At 36.2% G+C, this 20,249-nt stretch overlaps 1 protein-coding gene across 1 annotated transcript in view; it reads right to left on the reverse strand.

Annotated features, from left to right (window-relative positions):
* Positions 1 to 20,249, reverse strand: part of POLN (DNA polymerase nu) — a 108,386-nt gene that overhangs the window by 50,835 nt on the left and 37,302 nt on the right. The window contains exons 15-17 of the mRNA XM_074904394.1: positions 11,416 to 11,473; positions 10,174 to 10,251; positions 9,647 to 9,761 (exon numbers count right to left, since the gene is read on the reverse strand). Coding sequence (XP_074760495.1) covers positions 9,647 to 9,761; positions 10,174 to 10,251; positions 11,416 to 11,473 — 251 coding nt within the window. The remainder of the gene's footprint in view (positions 1 to 9,646; positions 9,762 to 10,173; positions 10,252 to 11,415; positions 11,474 to 20,249) is intronic.

Genomic DNA, 20,249 nt, shown 5'->3' on the forward strand with positions numbered 1-20,249 from the left:
GAGAAATTAATCCAAGAGACTACATGTTCTAATATCTGATTAGAAGTGTATGAAATAGCCTGGACTACCTAAAAAATCTTTAGATAAAGACGGAGTTCTAAGAGTCCTAAGCTGGTGTATCTCATTATTTAGACAATGAACAAAACGTAAAGATCTCAAACTGGTAGAAAGGCAGCTGTGTAACCCTGTGGCTGCATCTTGTAACCATATGTCTCCTAACAGGGATGGGAGGAGAGCTAAAGCTCTCACTTGGATAAGCATGATTATTCCATTATTCCTTAATCACTTAACAAACAGCCAGGTGACATCTCTTAATATTTGTTAATTAATGATTAATAATGACCCTTTAAAGAGCTTGTTGATAATATTTTCATGAAATTAATAAAGAAGCACAAATATTCATACCTGTTTAAAAACCATTTAGCTACAGATGTGGTTTTCCCTTCTCAAAAATCTATTTATCTCATTCCTGATTTCCTGGCCTTCACTCTTGCTACTTAAGGGAGTAGGCAGCTTAACTGAATCAATGTCTGCTATACCATACATTTATATGCAGTAACCTAATAAGAAGACTGTGTTTTGCTGAGGATGAATCTCTAATCTATGTGATACAAAGAATGTATTTGAAAGAAGTTTGTATGAAACAGTTATGGGCAAGTGTATATATAATTTAGTCAGCCTATTACCAAGCATTTGTGCACACTTGACCTTATCTTTTTCAAACAGACCCATTACAGTACTTTTTTGTATAATTCAGCCCATGAGGACTTATTTTGACTTATTTCAGGAATATCCAAAATACCTCTGCTTATTTCCTGTGTTCTTCAGAACTCAGCAGGGTATCAACAGATAGAGCTATTGTCAGGAAGTATCATGAATTGCCAAGTGGCTGGAAAAACAAGACTCCCTATTTTGCTATAGTTCCCGCTGGACCAACTGCCAGTATGCAACAGTTTGGCTCACCTTGTCATTATTAGATATAATCAGTTCCTTGAGTCCCCTGCTTGGCAGATGGTAAAGAAATAAAATTTTCCCACTTCCTGGAGGAAGACAGTCTGTGAAGAACAAAACAAACCTTTCTGCACTGTGGTCTTTTTATTCAAATCTGGTTGAACCTATCTTTTGTTGCTTATTTGGGGTTTTTTTAAAAAAGACCTTTGTCCTTCCAATATGGTAATCACAGTAGTTCTCTCTGCTTTGTTTCTCTTTAGGCTTTTTCTCATGTAATTTTCAAAATTAGCATGTTTGTCCCTTACCAAAACAGTTCACAAAAGATATTACCATAATCCCACATACATAACAGCCGAGAAAAGATGAACTTTTATGTTCAGTACATTTTATAAACAGCCTGCAGTTCCAAAGATTATTGGAAATCAAGCGTTCAGGTTCCTCTGATTCTGGCCAGGACAGTGTATGCTGAAGATAATTCCATGTCTTAAATTGTCAGCTAACCAAGCCTACATAATAAAAAAAGAATGTTCTTCAAAAGATTAGTGGTAAAGAATTTATAAATCCCTTGTAATTCCATGATAGTGACACACTTATTTTAGATATTAACTGTCATTGCTACAAAGTAATAACAAGATATGTTTCCTCTTCAAAGGCAGGATTCTAGAAGTAACCTAAGTACTGCAGCTGGGTTTTTTTAACTCCCTGAAAGTCACGTAGACTCAGAAGAACAATTATTATATCCAGTACTTACTAGAAGGGAAATTCAATACCTAGAAGAAGGACATGTATTCGTGCTTTTCTCCATCATCACACAAAAGAAAGCACTAATAGCACGAATACAAGGAAGCAGATGGCAGCTGAGAGAGAAAGAAATATTTTGTAATTTGGATTTTACAAAACTCAGATCTCAAAGTGAAACAGGAGCAACTAGAACACTATCAAATCCTCCAGCCTTCTTTCAAGCATACCTTAAGTGTAAGCATTGTACACAACTGTCATAAATTGTCCTTCCATTGGTATAATCAGAGTAAATATCATCCTTAAAAAGTATCCGCTAATTACCTTGTTACTTTAATTCACCTTCAGCAGTTAATGTGTACTGGTTAAACTGTAGTTTAGAGGTAGAAATTGATAGTTTAAAGAGAATGCCTGTTTTCAAATGACAATGGTGGTTGATATCAGATTATTCAGGTAATTATCTTTTAATACACAATACAGCTGCATATTAAACAGTATTACAGATATTCCTCTACTACATAGTACTACATAAGTATTTTAATAGAGATTATTAAAATTTCTATATTCTCTTTTTGTGTGTTCTCTGATTCATATACTATAATTTCCAAACTGAAAAGAGTTACAGAGTACCAAAGCTAAAATACTAAGTCACAACTGTCCAACAGTCTCACCTATAAAGGGATTTTTCTGAGGCACAGATCAACATGGATTTCATTACACGGGTTCTATACTGGCTCAACAGACAAATTATGACACACAATATATGAAAGAAAATGCCTAGGTAATTTATCACTGCATGGAAATCTTGTGCACAGGCACAATTATCTTTCTGCTCTCAGAAATGAAAATACACAGTTTATAGTAGTAATAGATGTATGATCACAATTAGATCATACTGTAAACAATTTACTAAAGACCCTTCTGAATTCCTCCCCTTCTCACATAGTAAATATAATCTACCAAAAATGTAGAAAAAACAACATTTAATAGTGTTTCTAGATTAAGATTTCATTTATTTAATCTCAGAGAGATAATGCGGTCAAGAGAATGTTCTTTGTTTCATATGCTAATACTGTTCCTAGAGACTATAAATCACCTGGGTACTCCCATACCTAAATTTCTGGATATAGAAGTACTGGACTTTCACTTCAATCCATTTGTAACTAACCTACTTACAGGGTCTCTTCCTCTGAACCTCTTGGTTTATGAGGATATATAGTCTACATGTTTTAACATCTTAGTTCAGAGTTATAATTTAGAAAGGGCAAAATGTTTTCATAAATCTGCTAGGACATTTATGACATAAACACATCTAAATAGAAACTAAGATTAGAGGCTGCAAACATACCTGTACTACCTTGTTGGTGCTTTCCAATGTGTGCCTTAGGAATCACTCACTAGATAACAGCATAACCCAGTAATAATTTTCAACAGACTAAAACATAAAGTAGATACCTGAAGCTCAATCTACCCATTTAGTTTAAGTGACTTGTCTACTGGGATAATTCTTACCTCAGAACAATAATCCTGCATTTATTTTTTGGCCAGTTCTCTATTACATGATCTCAGTGGAAGTCCATCTCTCACAAATCTATTTTGGCAATTCCATAAGGAACTCTAACACCCAGGCAAAACTCAGGAAATTAACGTGGATGACTATATTCAAAACTGCAGATGAACCCTTTTCATTCCACTAAATGGCCCCTTAATCCTAGATGTCATTGAATTCTCTGAGTACCTCAGGGAACCCATCCCTCCTGACAGTTCAACAGGCCCCCCAAATCCTGCATTGTTCACATGCTCATCACAGATCCACTCTGAGCCCACCTGACCTCCTCTGTGATTCCTGTAGGGCCCAATTTAGGAAATATCATCTGATTGTGTCATTATTCACACTGACATTTTCTGGCTATCAGGTTTGGATTTGTTGGCTTTTTCTTAGTATAAGGTCGAGGCGGTAGCACCCTGGAACAGTTGCCTGGCTACTGAGGGATAGCAACTCAGTTGTCTCTTCATGTGATGGGCTTCACAGCCACAACTCTGCCTCCCAGTGACATGGAATTAAAGCATGCTCCAATTTCAAGGCCACAAGCTAGGCTTGGCATCCTCCAAGATCAAACAGAAATGGGACTACTGTGAAAAAGAAAAGCCCAAGCCACCCCAAAACAACAACAATAAAAAGCAAAATTATGAGATCAGAAGGAAAGCAAACATGAAAGTACTCGCTATTCTATTAAGAGTACTCAGGTGAGAGTCATAACTGTTTGACTTTTGTCCCTGTGGCTACTACTAGCAAACAGAATTAAACAATCACTAAGTAAAAACCAAATAATCCCCCAAATGGTACTGAAATAAAGAAACCTCTTTTCCAACTGAATGCTCTAAGCAATCTGCAATAAAATCATAGTGGCATAAAAATATGGTTGTGAAACAGACTGAGAAACCACCTCAGCTATCCTTGGAAATATTTGTCTAATTGTCTCATTCCTTCCAGTGATGGAAATTCGACAGACTTCATAGGTAACCCGCCTCCATATTTATTGACCTCTAGTATTCAAAAGATTTCTTTAACTGACTCATCTCTTACAACAGTGTAAGCCCATTATGCTTCGTTCACTCTCAGCCCAACTCTCTGCAATAACCTTGTATATATTTGAAGACTTTTATCATGTTTTTCCTAAATCATATCTTCTCTCAACTAAACAAATCCAATTATTTAAACTTTACAATATTTGCTGAACAGAATCTCAGCTGCCACACACAAAGTCTATCCTTGCTTTGGATTTTCCTGGGAGGAGAGATGTGGAGTTGAATACTCTATAATGTTTTAAAAGTTGAACTGAGGTCTCCTAGGTCTTATGTAAAAGCTGGGCAACACAGCCACCTGAAAAGATGGAATCCTGATCACCTTTTTTCAGAGAACACTACCTATCTAGCAGGTATCTTCAGATATGGACTTTGGACAACTGGTTGTCCTTGTTATTTTGTTCCAGCTTTCTAAGAGGAGTTCAAATGCAAACTTCTGTGATTAGAATTTCTCATTAACTTCTCTCAGATGGCTCTGTGGTCAGCACATAGCCTTTTTCACTCTCTGAGATGCATACTTTGGCAACGTACATGGAGCTTGGCAACCCAAAGTTGCATTTTGTCTTCTATTTCAGATTCAGGAACTTAAAATATAGGAAGTAAGTGTAATTTGCAGATATCAGAGAGGTCTGTCATTAAACATTGGAACACAGTGATGATATCGAGACTAAAATGACTAAGCTAGTTTCAGAGATATAAATAATATAGTTGCATTTGTATGGTTAGGTTGCCCTCAGGATCCTTGATGGATGGTATCACTATGCTCTGCTGAATGCAGCTGAACTCATCACTGCTACAGATCTCCAGTTCTCTAAGGCAGATTCTAAAGAAGCAGGGGAAAAGATTTATCCAAACATTATAAGTTCAGCTTGCTTAATGCTCGAGTCATAAGAACTCTGAAGCATCACTATCCCAATTCAAAAATGCACTCAGGCAGGAAAGTTGGCACCAGTCAGGTAGGATGAAATCACATACTTATGGCGTGCTTAAGTGTTTAGCTAAATCAAGACACTTTTCCTGGGTTTTGACCCCATATGGTCAATATGTGTATACATTATGACAGAGGAACAACAGCCTACTGAGAACGGTGAAAAATGAAGTTTGAAAGAGATTGCTAGTCACTGCACCTCTAATTAAGAAAGAAATTTCAGGCTATCTAAAAGACTGTAAACTTATTTTTCAGCCTCTAGATTTGAAAGTGATTTTAAGATATGCCCATCAACAGCATTTTAAATACAATTACTTAATTTTCATTTACCATGTAAAAGCTAGATTATAGAAGTGAGAGCAATTTCATTCTGAAATTTGTTGTCATTTGGATGTCTCATGGCAGGTAGGTCTCTTGGCTGGACAGAGAGCTGCCAAGACAGCTCTCATCATCTTCAACACTGGGATGATGATTTGGCTTTAAAAGGACTATAACTGCCATAGGAGATCAAGACAATATAACACAAGGTGAATCTTGCAGGTAGCTGGAATCCGTTATATGATGAATTTCAAAAGTTTAGGCAAGCCTTGAAACTTTACTATGTGTTCAGTAGCAAGCAGGTCATTAATGTAATGCACTCTTGGTGTTCTTGTAACAGCAGGTGTTGACCTGTCATTTAAGGCTTATTCTTCATAGGCCATAACATAGTACTCACTGTCAGATAGTGTTGGTCATTACATCACTGGCATATGATCATCATTACAGACAGGATAAGAGTAGAAATAGTATTAAGCATATACAAGTGAACATTAAAATCTATTTATATCATCTTAGTTTTAGCTGGGGTAACTATGTTAGATGATCAGAAAATATATTGAATGTATAAAGCAAAGATGAGCTTGGACTTTTCACTAACAAAAAGAGCCAACAGAAGCAAATTCACTGCAAAGTGGCCAACAGACACCATTTTTATTTTACTCTGTGAATTCCATGAAATAAAATTCTGTGAACTTTATTCCCGTATGAAAAAAGCACTTTAATAAGAAAAAATATGAGACCAAGCATGATGTTATCCAGAAACTTGCACTAAGTGACTAGTTAACACTGGCTTCTGAGAGTTTTATCTGAATAGAAATTTCAAGACAGTTCTGTCAAAAAGAACACACAATACTTAAACTATCTAAGGCAAGCAGTATCTACAGTATCTATAGCAAACAGCTGAGCATAGTGCAGGGAAGCCCAGACTGGTGTAGGCTATGTTACTTCTGAAATGAACTATCACTGTAAACTAGCCAGAGGAGCACAAGATGACAGCCTAGTCTTGCAGAGAGGATTGCCTCTCAGCTAGGTTTACTGGGTTGGGTATGGTGTTGCACATGACACTGAATCTTAGCATAAAAGTTAGTATCTCCATTCAGCCTTTTGCTGTAATGTATAGACATAGTTTGGTTTGACACATACTTATGCATCTCTACAATGCAATGTTGACCAGTGTAGATTCCATATGAATGATGTTTAATAGAAACACAGGTCCAACAGGTTTCCAAGAGAGACACAACTCTAAGGTCCCAGAGACTGTGCTGAGTCATGGTAGAGTATGCCTAACCTAATTATGAAAGGAAAGCTTTTATACATAAGAGATCTTAATTCAATCAGAAACTCATACAGCTAATCTCTTTACAGAAACTGCCCACCATCTGTATTTGTTGCCAAATGCTATAAAAACCCTGTAAAGGTTTTCCAAAAGGTTGGACTTCAGATAGAAGGCTTTACCCTGAAGGACAGCTAAGGAATAGATGTACATTCCAGTGGAGAAGACATGAAGCTTAGATTTTAAAAAGGGAATAAGTTGGTATAAAACTTGGCTGGACTCTGGGGGGTGGCTCAGGTTTTGTCCAATAATATATTCATTAGTCTAAGTATTTTTAGATGCAGAAAAGCTGCTAAAAGATACCAACTGACATGCACTCAGAAGCTGGAATGCTATCAGACACTGACATTGACTTAATTTTTTTCTTCTGAGAAGGAGCTTCAGAAACTAATTCATTTTTTATAGATTTCTTAAAGAAAAAAACTTTTTTGTCAAGGTTTTCCAACTGTCCAAAATGTGTTAGAAAAGATTTACAAATAGCAACAACATACAATTCCTTCAAACAGAACAGAACATTTAGTATGCTACCTGGTAAATCACTTGCACAAATTTTAAAGGATTAAAACCCAGAGAAAACCAGAAGACCAAGAGGCGATAAAATGTTTATTGTTTATTTTGATTGTCCTTCTCAATATCTTTTTTAATACCAGTGGTAGGGAATCAATTACAATAACCTACATTAGGTTAATGGTTGGACTAGATGATCTTCAAGGTCTTTTCCAACCTAGATGAATCTGTGATTCTGTGAAAGTCAGTGAACTAATTGTTTGTCCTAAAGATTTTAGTTATCAATAGTGGACTATGAGAGATGAGTAATTGCCTGAAATAGGAAAGTATCTGTGAAGCTTGTGATTTTATGTCTCCTCTTTGGCGCTAAATAAATTAAGGACAAAATTCCAAAAGTCAACGTGAATTCACTCGGAACTGATCCAATAGGAGGAATTGAATTTGTCAGAACAAATACAGATGGTCTACATGTGAGCTGGCTACCCCAGACCTGCTTTGTTCTCAGTGGTGAGAAGTCAACACTTTTAACGTACGATTGATCTTATTACACAGGGGACATCAACAATAGGTCAAATGAATCTTTCCAGGTATACAATAGGTGTCCAAGGTTAGATGAGATTAAACACATCCTTTGTGTTTCTGTAATTAATGAGTCATATAATAGATTCAACAGAAAGTTACTTCCAAGCACCAGCTTTCCTGAAGCTTAAAAGAAGAGTCAGCAGAATCATTATGTAATGATTTTGTAGACACACCATGACACTTCTGTCTGATAAAAATATTTGCCTGTAATATTTCATTAAATTTAAAGTTACTGTGTAGCAACTATAAGAGGTTGATGGCTGCCAAGAGCTGTGAGGTTGCCGAATAGAATGGTATTTCTGGAGTCTTGCCCAGAGTTGAGACAAAATGTGACTCATCTTCATGCATACATTTGCAATATACCTCCAAACTAAAATAAGGATTTAACTCCATCACGAGGTTCTAGTGATATCATGTTAGAGCTGAGAATTTATTATAGTATCAGTGCTTCTAAGCAACTCTAAAAAAAAAAAAAGGTGGTCTTTCTGTAGCTATAATCATTGCATGTTTGTGACCTCAAGTTGTGTTCTCCCAGAATGCACAGGCCTCAAGCGCTGATTGAGTTGTTGGTAGCAAGATACTTATAATTTGAGCTCCATTTTGTTTCTTTGTACTGCTTCAAAGTATATTAGCAAATATTGCAGCGAGTAGGAAATACTGTGGTTGGGAAGGCTATGCCTGCAAAAATTTAGAAACTGTAGGATAGGAATTGAGCTAGATCGGGATTGATGAATTCACATCTATTTTTGCTTTCATTTGCAGCTAACAATCTTCCAACTAAAATGGAGATAAAATATTAAAAGAGAGAAACAAAGAGAAAATGTGAAAATTGCCTGACATTTACATGACATCATCCTGTTCAATTTGCTTATATGTTACAGCATTTTATTCAACCTTTTGCTGACCTATCTGTTCAAACTGTAAGCTGCTTGACCTCTATCCTGTCACTTATTGAATGATCATGCACTTTTGAGTACAAGGGAAGACAAAAGTCTTAAGTAAGATTTTTAGGCACCATGATACAAACAGTAATAAGAAATACGTTCAAACAGTTAGGTAACTAATATTCCATCTTTTTTGACAGTTAATCTTTTAATCTGCATGCTGAAGAGCATCAGTAAATAATATGGGAATGAAGAAATCTCTTTTTTAATTACTGAAGTACCACTTTTTACAAGTATCACATCATCCCTATGAGTTCAAAGGAATCCCATGAGTTCTAGTCTCTCTGTTTCTTGTACATATGTAATTACATATGTAATTTGATTCCAATACTTCTGCTGGATAACCAAGCAGATTTCAAAAATGCTCGTACATTTACTGAGAAAAGTCGTTCTGCAATTTTTCATATGGATATTCTACTTAACTTGCTCTGGATTTTTAAAAAGAATTGGTGAACAACAATACAGTGAGAAAGTTATCAGCATGCACTGTTCACAATATATAACTGCACGAGCTTTAGTCACAATGCTCATACTGGTCAGTTGGATTGCAGCATTTTGACATATGGTAATTACCACAGTGGAGAAGAAAAGGCTCAGAAAGACAGAAAGGCATTATAATTCAGTGTTAAAACAGTATAAACAATAGATACTGTAGTAAAAACCTGTTTTTTGTTATCACTACAGAGTAATATAATAGTTCAAGTTATTCTTACTATCTTGTCTAAATACTATTAAAAAAATTTCAACATTTCCTCTTACCACTGAGAAGCCAGTGTGGAAAAGATATCAGTGTTTTCAGGTTCTTGGAACAGTTTCAGAAGTTCTGGTTCAGATGACAAATCAGCAAGAATCCTTAACTCAATATGGGAAAAATCTAGAAAACAGAGTGTTAAAATCAATCTAGTGCTCTAAAATGAAAGCATTACCTGCATTTTAATCAAACTATCACAAATTAAAAAGCAAGCCTGGACTGTTCAGTCATTTCCTCATGCTCAAAAAACCAGATGCCTGTAAAAAACTCATACTGAATAAGTTATATTCCAGCTACAGATCACAAGGTGTCTGATACCTTCATTATCTTCAGGTGTCAATCTTCCTAGCTTCTACTGACACTGCTTACATATCATCCACTTCCAAGGCACACTAAGAAGTATACATCATATAACAGTATTAATTGATACTAAGGGATTTGACAGACTTGTAAAATATCCAAAGGAGAGGGAACAAAGAAATGACAAAAATGCAAACATTAATACGTATGAGAATAATAATACATACTATCTTACCTGCTGCTAAAAATGTGTATCCTTGTTTTGAAACAAACAATGTTCTTGGGGAAATCGTTATAATTTCCTCTTCTTTTCCTAGAGAGGAGACAGACATTTAAGTCCAAAAATATTTTGTTGCAAACCATAAAAGGTTGTAAACAACATACCAAACACACAACTAAAGCCACACAAATTGCAACATAAGCAACCTACCAGAGCACTATCAGCATCACAATTATTTTACTCTATTAGTCATGTACAACATCTTTATCTGCCATCCCTGAAGTGCCACTTAGTTTTCCTTTTTTGAAATCAAACCCTTCCCAAAACACTAGCTAACAAATATCTGAAATGACTAACATTATTCACAGATCACTTAGAAATACTTTTTTGAGAAGCACATATTGTAAGATCAGTAACAAAACTGATTGGCCTATGTGCCACAGTTATGCACAGAAGCTCAGGTTTACACAGCCACTGTTCACATTTTTATTTTTTTTTATAGCAACTTTTAAAAAGTAATTATAAAAATGAATCAGGTAGATAAAATAAAACTGCTGTCAGTTTTACACTGTCTTCAACAGACTCCTGTTTTATGATCTGTATTATTTCAAATGCATGGAGTGAATAGCTGTGAAAAGGCAAGCCTGCCCTTAACTGGGAACCAAGTGCAACAAATGAGAAGCATTTCCCAGCTATGGCTGTAGGTATTCAAGGAGAGTTTATGTTGGCAAATCTCTCTCTTATTTTTGAGTCTACTATTGTAGACTCTCTTTATCATTTGGGTCATGCTTTTCTAGACTTTACTTGGATTCTCTCTGAATCATCTGCTTTAAATCTGCTTCTGTTATCACAAACAACACATCTGACTAACTATTGGTGTTAGTCGCGAGTTTCACAAAAATGACCCAGTTTTAACATCTCCTCAGAAAAAGCCTTATGAGCTGAATGCGCACAAAATCTTCCCTAGGATATTTAATGGAGTGAAGATGCATAATTTCATCTGGAAAAAGGAAGAGTGAGATAGTCAAGGGAAAGAAAAAAATCTAGAAGTTTGTGACTATTTAGATGAGCGGTGAAACAGCAAATTTTTTTCAGGAACAACCAGCAAAAAGTAATTGGTTTAAATCATAATGTATAATTAAGCATCAATAATCTATTCTATCCTTTAATGCTGGAGTTATTGGTCTGCTTTTAAATATAACTCAGTAAAATAATTAGATAAAATTGCCTCTTCATGTTAATGAAAATATATTTTACCTTTTATGTACTGCTTCTTTGTAATTCTAACTGGATGTTTAGAGATACCTTGAATGTTCTACAAATAAGAATAAAAATCCTTAGTAAGTTAAAGTTTATGAAAATATGAACAGTTTATAAGCAGCATAAGAACATTAGTGATGCTAATGCCAACAAGCTTTTCCCATATAATAAATGATTAACCACTTTGCCTTTCAAAGGAATCTTCACACTTCTGTAATGATAGATACTTCTGAATATTTGCTCTTCCTTGAAAAGTGGAAGCTTGTAAGAACAAATTATCACTGGAAGCCTTTCCAAATCCTAATTTCTGGATGCATCATAGAACATAATTAGCAATCCAATGAAAATAATTTTCTTATTTTAACCTTTATTTTTGAGATATTGTACATCACTTCCAAGAAAAGAATACACGTGAACACTGCCTTAAGCTAAAGGGAAGATTCTTCTTCAGCCTCTAGAAATTCTTCTAATATTTAGAAGCCTTCCAAGTAACAGCTTTAAACCTGAAAGAGGGTAGATTCAGATTACATATAAGGAAGAAATTCTTTAATGTGAGGGTGGTGAGACACTGGCCCAGGTTGCCCAGAGAAGCTGTGGCTGCCCCCTCCCTGGCAGTGCTCAAGGCCAGGTTGGACGGGGCTTTGGACAACCTGGGCTAGTGGAAGGTGTCCCTGCCCAGGGCAGGGGGTTGGAACTAGATGAGCTTTAAGGTCCCTTCCAACCCAAAACATTCTATGATCTATTCCCACCTTCTTTGAAATGCATGATAAAATAAAGAAGGAGCTTTTTATTAACTACAGCACATCAGTTAAGGTTAAAAGTGAGAACTAAGTTTATCAATAAATATGCAGGACTAGGAATAATAGATTTTTCTCTAAAGATCTGGGTTCATACACCTCCAGTAAAGTTTGAAACATGACACATGATAGCTTCCTTCTGTTATTTAATGTCATTATGCCTCTTCATCTAGAAAGGTAACACATGACAAGAGATAATGTGTATCAAGCTCAATTTTCATAATTCCACACAATTAATTTGCAAGAGGTTCAGGAATTAGATGAACACACTAATATTATGTAATACTGTGAATTCAGAAGATGGGAATAGTGATATATAATTTCCAAATCAGAATGATAATTTTCTATGTAATTTTGAAATCAAAATTGTTATTTTAAACTTGAGGGATGTGATCAGACTGCAAAAGCTGTTGAAATTTAAAGCAGAAGTAAAAGCATAAAACCCCCAAACCAGAACAGTATCATTTCTAGTCTTAGTACCACCTTTAAAGATTTACAATTAAACGTATTAAAGTTGAACACCTGCCACAGCACCACACACAAATAGAAATGACTACACAATACACATAATATTTTCACAACATGGGTAAACTAGGAACACTGCTCTCAATCCATCAATACGAAGTTTGACCCAGAAGAAACATTTGCCACCTTTAATATTTTATTCTTCAGTTTCTAGAAACATTTAAAAATAGTTGTAGCAATGCTTATTGTAATGCTATTAACCATATTTTGAAATAAGTGGTTATTTAACCTGTGCACAAAACTGATGTTTCTACTGATAACTATTGATTTCTACTGATAACCAGTTGGAAAGCATCAGTGCTTGTTCATATGAATAATATGAAGTTTAAGTAGCCATGGAAGCGAATACATCCTCACACGTTTTGAAAATGAAGTCCTTATATTAAGTACCTGGACATGAATGTGGGAGCCTAATTTTACACATTTAAAAAACAAAATCACAACATTTGAGATAATTGTATGGACTTTTCATTGGGCTCTATACTGATATTGACACGTACTTAATAAGATAACCTCCAGCCCAGGTTAAAGAGTTGTTTACAGTTACTCTCACTAATTATTGTTCCTTAACTCATTAGCTTCAAAAACCTGAACAAAGTTAAATAAATATCTATTTCAAAATCTATCTACAATGGTAAAAATAAATCCCTATATTGCCATCTTGTTTCCACTTGACAGCATATGCAGAAAGTCTGCTTCTAATGCAAATTTAGAAGTGTTACTAATAATTATGAAAAACACTAGTAAATAATTGCAAGTGCAAAATGTACTTTAACTTGTAAATTAGTTAACTCATAATTTGAATAAATCTTCAGAGAAGTAACTCAGGAAACATGAAAGTGGTAGTGCTCATCTTTAAGCTATTGGAACAGCTTAATAGATTCCTCCCATCTGAACTTAGACATCTTTAGGCTAGTCGTTAGTCTAAACTAGCTGTCTAGAATCCACCTATAGTCTGCAGACAAAGACAAGAAGATTGAACTACCCACTGAAGATATCTGTTGTGTATGACACATTTACAACAAAGTGACCTAAGATTCCCCTGGAAATGATGCTTTCTAGGATTTAGACTATCCAATCTGATGAGATAAATTTACTTTAGATATTTAGAAGGATGAAGAAATAAGGAGACAATCTCAGAACAGTCTTCCGAATAGAAAGCTTTTCTCTGCTTGAGTTGAAAATTAGGTGACATTTTTATTGTATCAAAAATGGAAGTCTATTTCGCTTTGGTAAATGACTATTACCAACTTAGACTACATAATACAGTCTGTATTTTTGCTTTCATGTATTTATTTCAAGTATACTTTTGTAAAACCTTCACAGATCCAATCTGAGATGTGACTGTTATCCCTTACTGTTAGAGAAGGGCATCCACATGTTGTTAGTTACAGAGGAACAGATTTGCTCTCTCTGAACAATCACGCTCCAACAGACAAGAAGGAATATACTTGAAACAGTGTGATGGAAAATCTGGTTGTGAAAGTTAAATATTAATACTTCTCTTCATTGTTTTGGGGCGGGAATCTAGCTATTCTAGTGGACGATTAACAAGAAAACCCTGCCATAGGTTAAAAAAACCCAACATATTAACAAACAACACCATAATCCAAAATACATTTCCAGAGGTTCCAATGGACAGAAGGATAGATGAAGCCAAGGTCCCAGTTTCAGTTATGTTTGAAAGGCTGTGATGATCAGGGGAGGTTTGTGAGTGATGGAAGAAAGCAAGTGTTGCTCCTTTTTTCCAGGAGGGCAAGAAGGAGGATTCAGAAAACTACAGGCCAATCAGCCTATCCTCAATTCCTGGGAAGGTGATGCAGCAACTAATCCTAGAAAACATTTGCAAATATTAAAGTCAGGAAGATGATCTGGGCTAGTCGGCATGGATTTACAAAGGGGAAATTGTGCCTAATCTACAATAGTCTTCTGCGATGAAGTGACTAGCTCAGTGAATGAAGGGAGAGCAGCAGATGTTGTTTACCTTGACTTTAGCAAGGCTTTCAAAACAATCTCTCATAAAAGCCTCATAGAGAAGCTGATGAAGTACAAGCTAGACAAGTGGACAGTGAGGTGGACTGAAAACTGGCTGAACTGCCAGGTTCAAAGTGTTATGAGTGACACAAAGATCAGCTGGAGGCCAGGCACTAGAGGAGTGCCCCAGTGACCAATACTGCTCAACACCTCCATTAATGACCTGGGTAACAGGACTGAGCACAACTCAGTAAAACGGCAGACAATCCAAAACTGAGAAGAATGCCTGATATACCAGATGGCTGCTCTGTGATTCAGAGGGACCTCAAGAGTCAGGAGAAATGGGCTATCAGGATCTCATAGGATTCACAGTCTCAAAAGCAGCTTTGCAGAAAAGGTCCTGTGGATCCTGGTGAAAAACAAGTTGAACATGAACCAGCAATGAACCTTTGAACCTAGGAAGGCCAACAGCATCCTGGGCTGCATCAGAAAGGGCATCACCAGCAGGTCAAGAGAGGTGATCCTTCCCCTCTGCTCAGAATACCTGACACTGTAAAGAATATGGAACCAGATTCTTCTCACCGGTGCCCTATGACAAGACAAGAGGCAGTGGTCATAAGCAACTACAGGAAATTCCATTTAATTATAAGAAAAACTTTTCTGCTGTGACAGTGGTCAAACAATGGAACAGATTGCACAGAGAGGTTGTAAGGCTTCTATCCTTGGATATATTCAAACTCCAATCAGACATGGTACCAAGAAACCTGCTCTAGTGATTTGAGCAGGGAAGGTTTGACTAGACAATCTCTAGTGATCCCATCCAAACTCAACTATCTGGTGATTCTGTGATTCTGACTTTATAACATTACTGTAGTTGATTACTCTGTGTATCCCAGTGCCAATCCATTGCCTTCTCTCTACTTCATATGATTTCTGATTGAGATAGAATTGAAGCCTTCAGTGGTATGAGGCAATGGAAAGACAGACTCTGGTTTCATTCCCAAGCATTTTTTTAAGAAAAAGTATATACCTATTTTATATATATATATATATAATGTATAAAGTACACTTGTAGCATAACATTCAGATTTAAATATTAAAGACAGAAAAAAATATTTTGCAGAAATTGTAGTCAGTTGGTGCATCATGTCTTAAAATGCAAGCTCTAAGAAAAAGAATTGTATTGTTTTGATTATGGAAAATGAATTCAAAAACTTACATCCAACCTGCAACACAATTAGTAAGAACTGCTTGACTGTATAAATGGAAATTTCAATTTTTTGAAGTTTTCATAAAATTGTAGAATCATTTAGGTTGGAAAAGATGTTTAGGATCATTGAGGAAAATATCCTTAGGATTGAGTCCAACCATTAACCTAACACTGCCAAGTCCATCCCTAAACCATGACCCTAAGTGTCACATCTACACATCTTTTAAATGCCTCCAGGGATGGAGACTCGACCACTTCCCTGGGCAGCCTGTTCCAGTGCTTGACAACCCTTTCAGTGAAGAAATTTTTCCCAATATCCAATCTAAACCTCCCCTGGCACAACTTGAGGCTGTTTCCTCTTGCCCTGTTGCTCATTACTTGGAGAAGAGACTGACACTCACCTCACTACAACCTCCTTTCAGGTAACTGTGGAGAACAATAAGGGCTCCCCTGAGCCTCCTTTTCTCCAGACTAAACACCCCCAGTTCCCTCAGATGCTCCTCACAGGACTTGTGCTCTGGACCCTTCACCATTTTCATTGCTCTTCTTTGGACACACTCCAGCACCTCAGTGTCTTTCTTGTAGTGAGGGGCCCAAAACTGAACACAGGATTTGAGGTGCGGCCTCACCAGTGGCGAGTACAGGGGTAAGATCACTTCCCTAGTCCTGCTGGCCACGCTATTTCTCATACAAGCCAAGATGCCACTGGCCTTCTTGGCCACACACCGCTGGCTCATACTCCCCATGATCCTTTTCTGTCAGGCAGCTTTCCAGTTAATCTTCCCAGAGTCTGTAGCAATGCATGGGGTTGTTGTGACCCAGGTGCAGGACCTGGCATTTGCCCTTGCTGAATCTCAGGTCATGACTGGTAGAAAGCTGAAAAAAACCACGCCCTTACAATGATACCCTTTTCTTTTTCACACTTTTGTTGTCAGTGAAACCCTTCCACCCCACCCAAAGCATTAAATCATTAAAGATTAAATTTAGCAATATAGTTGCCAAATTTAAAAGAAAAAAGTACTGAATCTGATCTGCACTAAAGTGACTTCAGGTATTATAAACGCAGGCTGTCTGTCTTTTTCCTGGGTGTCCAAAGATGACACCGCTTTTGGCAGTGGACCTGCCACACAGGGACCTAGCACTCCAACAATTCACCGCCTCTTTTACAATTTCAGTTATTTGACACATTTTCCCAGCACCTAGATGGTTGTTGGATCTCTTTTTTTTTTAGTTAAACTCTTCAGAAAACATTATGTTGGAAAAGCAGGGAGCACGGGCATGGCACAACAGCCCCCCACCTCACTAGAAACACAAGATTAAAACTGTACATGATGAAAAACAAACTGCCAATTTCTTTCCTCCTACCTCCATAATCTGATTTTTCTGCCACTATAATCCATCCTGAAGTATTCCTTAATCTGGTGTTTTAGCACGGGTTAGAATTCTGTTCTCTTGGTTCTGAAAATACCTCTGTTAAAAGTTGTTCTACTTTTGTGTGTTGTTTCAGGTGAAGACAGCGTAGATTCTTGTCTATGCTGTTACCTTCTGTATACAGAGCCATTCAGAAACAATGACAGACTTCACGCTGGCAAGACGACTCAGAATTTATGGACCCTTGAAATGTCTGTTAGAATCTCACAAACACAGATTTCTCATCAAGCATTCAAGGCTTTCAAAAAGGATGCCCTTATCCATGAGGAAAGTCATTGTATCAAAGAAGAGTAGAATTACCAATGAAAACAAAACCTAATCAAAATCCAGCAAATAATATACAGTTCCCAGTTTGATGAGTTTAGTCCCCGTCATTTACATTTTCTATTGAGCTTTCCATTTTTGGAATCCAAAATTGCAATTGATCTTTGATTCCTTCCTAGGTTAAAAACCAGTATATTATTTTGGTTCTTTCAAAGGATTACAGTATACAGATATATATTGGATAAATTACCTTTTAAGCTGGTATAGCTAGATGTCACCTAATCACAGAGGCTGGTGGTGCATTTTATTTCTTACTCTATGTCAACTAGGTTTGTGGATCATATTTCCTATGTTAAATTCCCCTTTCAGTTATTTATATTGATTCAGCTAACCCATATGTCTGTTTTCCTCTCCATATACATTTTCAGTAGCATAAATTGCCTTTTTTTTTTTTTTTTTTTAAATAACCTCAGTCAACCCTGGCAATTCCCTAGAAATAGATGTCTATAATGTATATAATGGCATCTATAGCTATATATTATTTTTTAATAAAAAATGGCTCAATCTACTAACTGCTCAGATCTGCATTTCTAAAGATCTGTGGAATATATCTGAAGATATATTCACAAACTGCAGGGAGGAGAACAGGAAAAAAACCCAACAGTAACCTATTGAAATAAATGGAAATGCACAGAGGTGACTGCAGGCTATTCTATGGACATTTGATTCTGATTAATTCCTGCACTGATCTAAGAACTTATTTAAGAATAAAAACAGAGACAAAACTTAGTACCAATATAAGAGTATGCATTCATGTATACACAGTATGGAAGTGTCATGAGGGAAGGTCAAAAACAATCAAGGAGTTAGACTGAACAGATATAAGGAAACAGTTAGACCAGGTAAAGTTATATTGTATACATCCTTTGATGTGGTGACTAAACCACCTGTTGTTACAGTGAGGCATAGTGCCAAACACTAGAGCAAAATAAAGACAATAGAGGAATTAAATATTGGTTTATTGTGGCTACTATTGCTAGCAAATAGGAAAAACTAGCGGTATTTCTTACAAGAAAGAATACTTACTGGGACTATGGTCTTGTCAGATTTAATTACTGTAATAGCTGTTGCTTCAGAAAAATCAATTATTTCCTAATACTTGAGAAAAACACAGATTTTCTCTTCTGTTTGAAAAAAGTTCAGAGCAGCAAAATTCTAGTTTATCTCATGAAATGTAGCACTCCAGCAAAAACTAAAGTATTATAAGTCTAAAAGGTTCTGGAGTTTCTCTCAGTATCTTTTTCTCCAGAAAGTTTATGAAAATAATTAGGCCACAACTGTTCTCTTTGAACAAGAACTCAGCTCTACACAATGATAAACAAAGTAAGCTTTTAAATTCATGGCATCTGTTTGATGACTAGCATTGTATTACTTTTGGAGCAGAAGTAATACGCTGGTCTGCAAGACCAGACTTCATTCATTACAATGATAATAGATAGGTAGATGACAACTCCTTTGAGCTTTATATTCTATATCTCTCTGTTTTTCTTGTCGATTTTTTCCCTGTTTATTTGCTTCTTAAAAATTTTCTCACTCCTTTTCCTTTTTTTTTTTTCCAGTTGTTTTTCTTGCTCTACATAGGACTGCACCTATTGATAAATTGTGCTCTCATGGGTGAGTTAATCAATTTGAGAAGAAACGTAAGCACAGGTTCAGTGAGCTACTCCCTTTCCTGTCAACACTCTGCTCGCTCCTTTGTTAAAGGCCAAAGTTGCTGGAGAAATAATGAGGAAAACTGCACTCTGCCCAAAGTAGTATTCTTGCAATGCAGAACAAGACTTCAAGTCCTCACAACATCAAATTCACTCAATTTGTCTGGCACCTCCAAAGTTGGTGGCAACTCACTCATGACAAATTACACAGCAGATATAAAAAACCTTCATGATTTATCTTCTGGAAAACTGTTGTATTTAATTATTGTCCATAGCAGCATTTATTTATTATTGTAAAGGAATAAACAGTTATTTTCTGGGACTTATATTAAGACACAATTTCAAGACAGTCTGAAGATCTAATTTTAAAAATACAGCATGTAGCTCAGTATTTTAAATAGAGAAAATATGAAAATTAACAAGGTCACCATAGCAATGCCAGCATGGTATGTATGTGTACATGCATTCCTAAGCAAATCTTGACTTGTCTGCAATTGCCACCTAGTGGTTAGTAAAAATTAAACCCACCTTCTTGTCAAAAACACAGAATGACACAGACTTCTGGTAAAGGATTTCTTCATTTTCGGTACTAGTTACTGTTTTTCAGCCATGAACAGTTATTCAAAGGTAATGTGCTGCCCTCTTGCCTTATCCAGTAGCACAGAATTATCAAGGCTTTAGATGTCAGTCAAGTGGGATACTTAGAAGTAATACATCACTTTCCTACAAGCTTAAGCAGCTTTCAAAGTGAATACAAGGGAAGAGGAAAACGGCAACCAAAAATACCGACTCCTCACTTTAGAAAGTTGGCCATGAGACTAGCATATTTGATTTCCTACAACTAATTCTTTTTCTGTTGTATTTTTTGAAATTTAGACCTCAGGTAATAATGCTGTAGCAGCACATGAGAAAGGACTC

This window comes from Athene noctua, chromosome 4, assembly GCF_965140245.1.
Source record: "Athene noctua chromosome 4, bAthNoc1.hap1.1, whole genome shotgun sequence".
Lineage (NCBI taxonomy): Eukaryota > Metazoa > Chordata > Aves > Strigiformes > Strigidae > Athene > Athene noctua.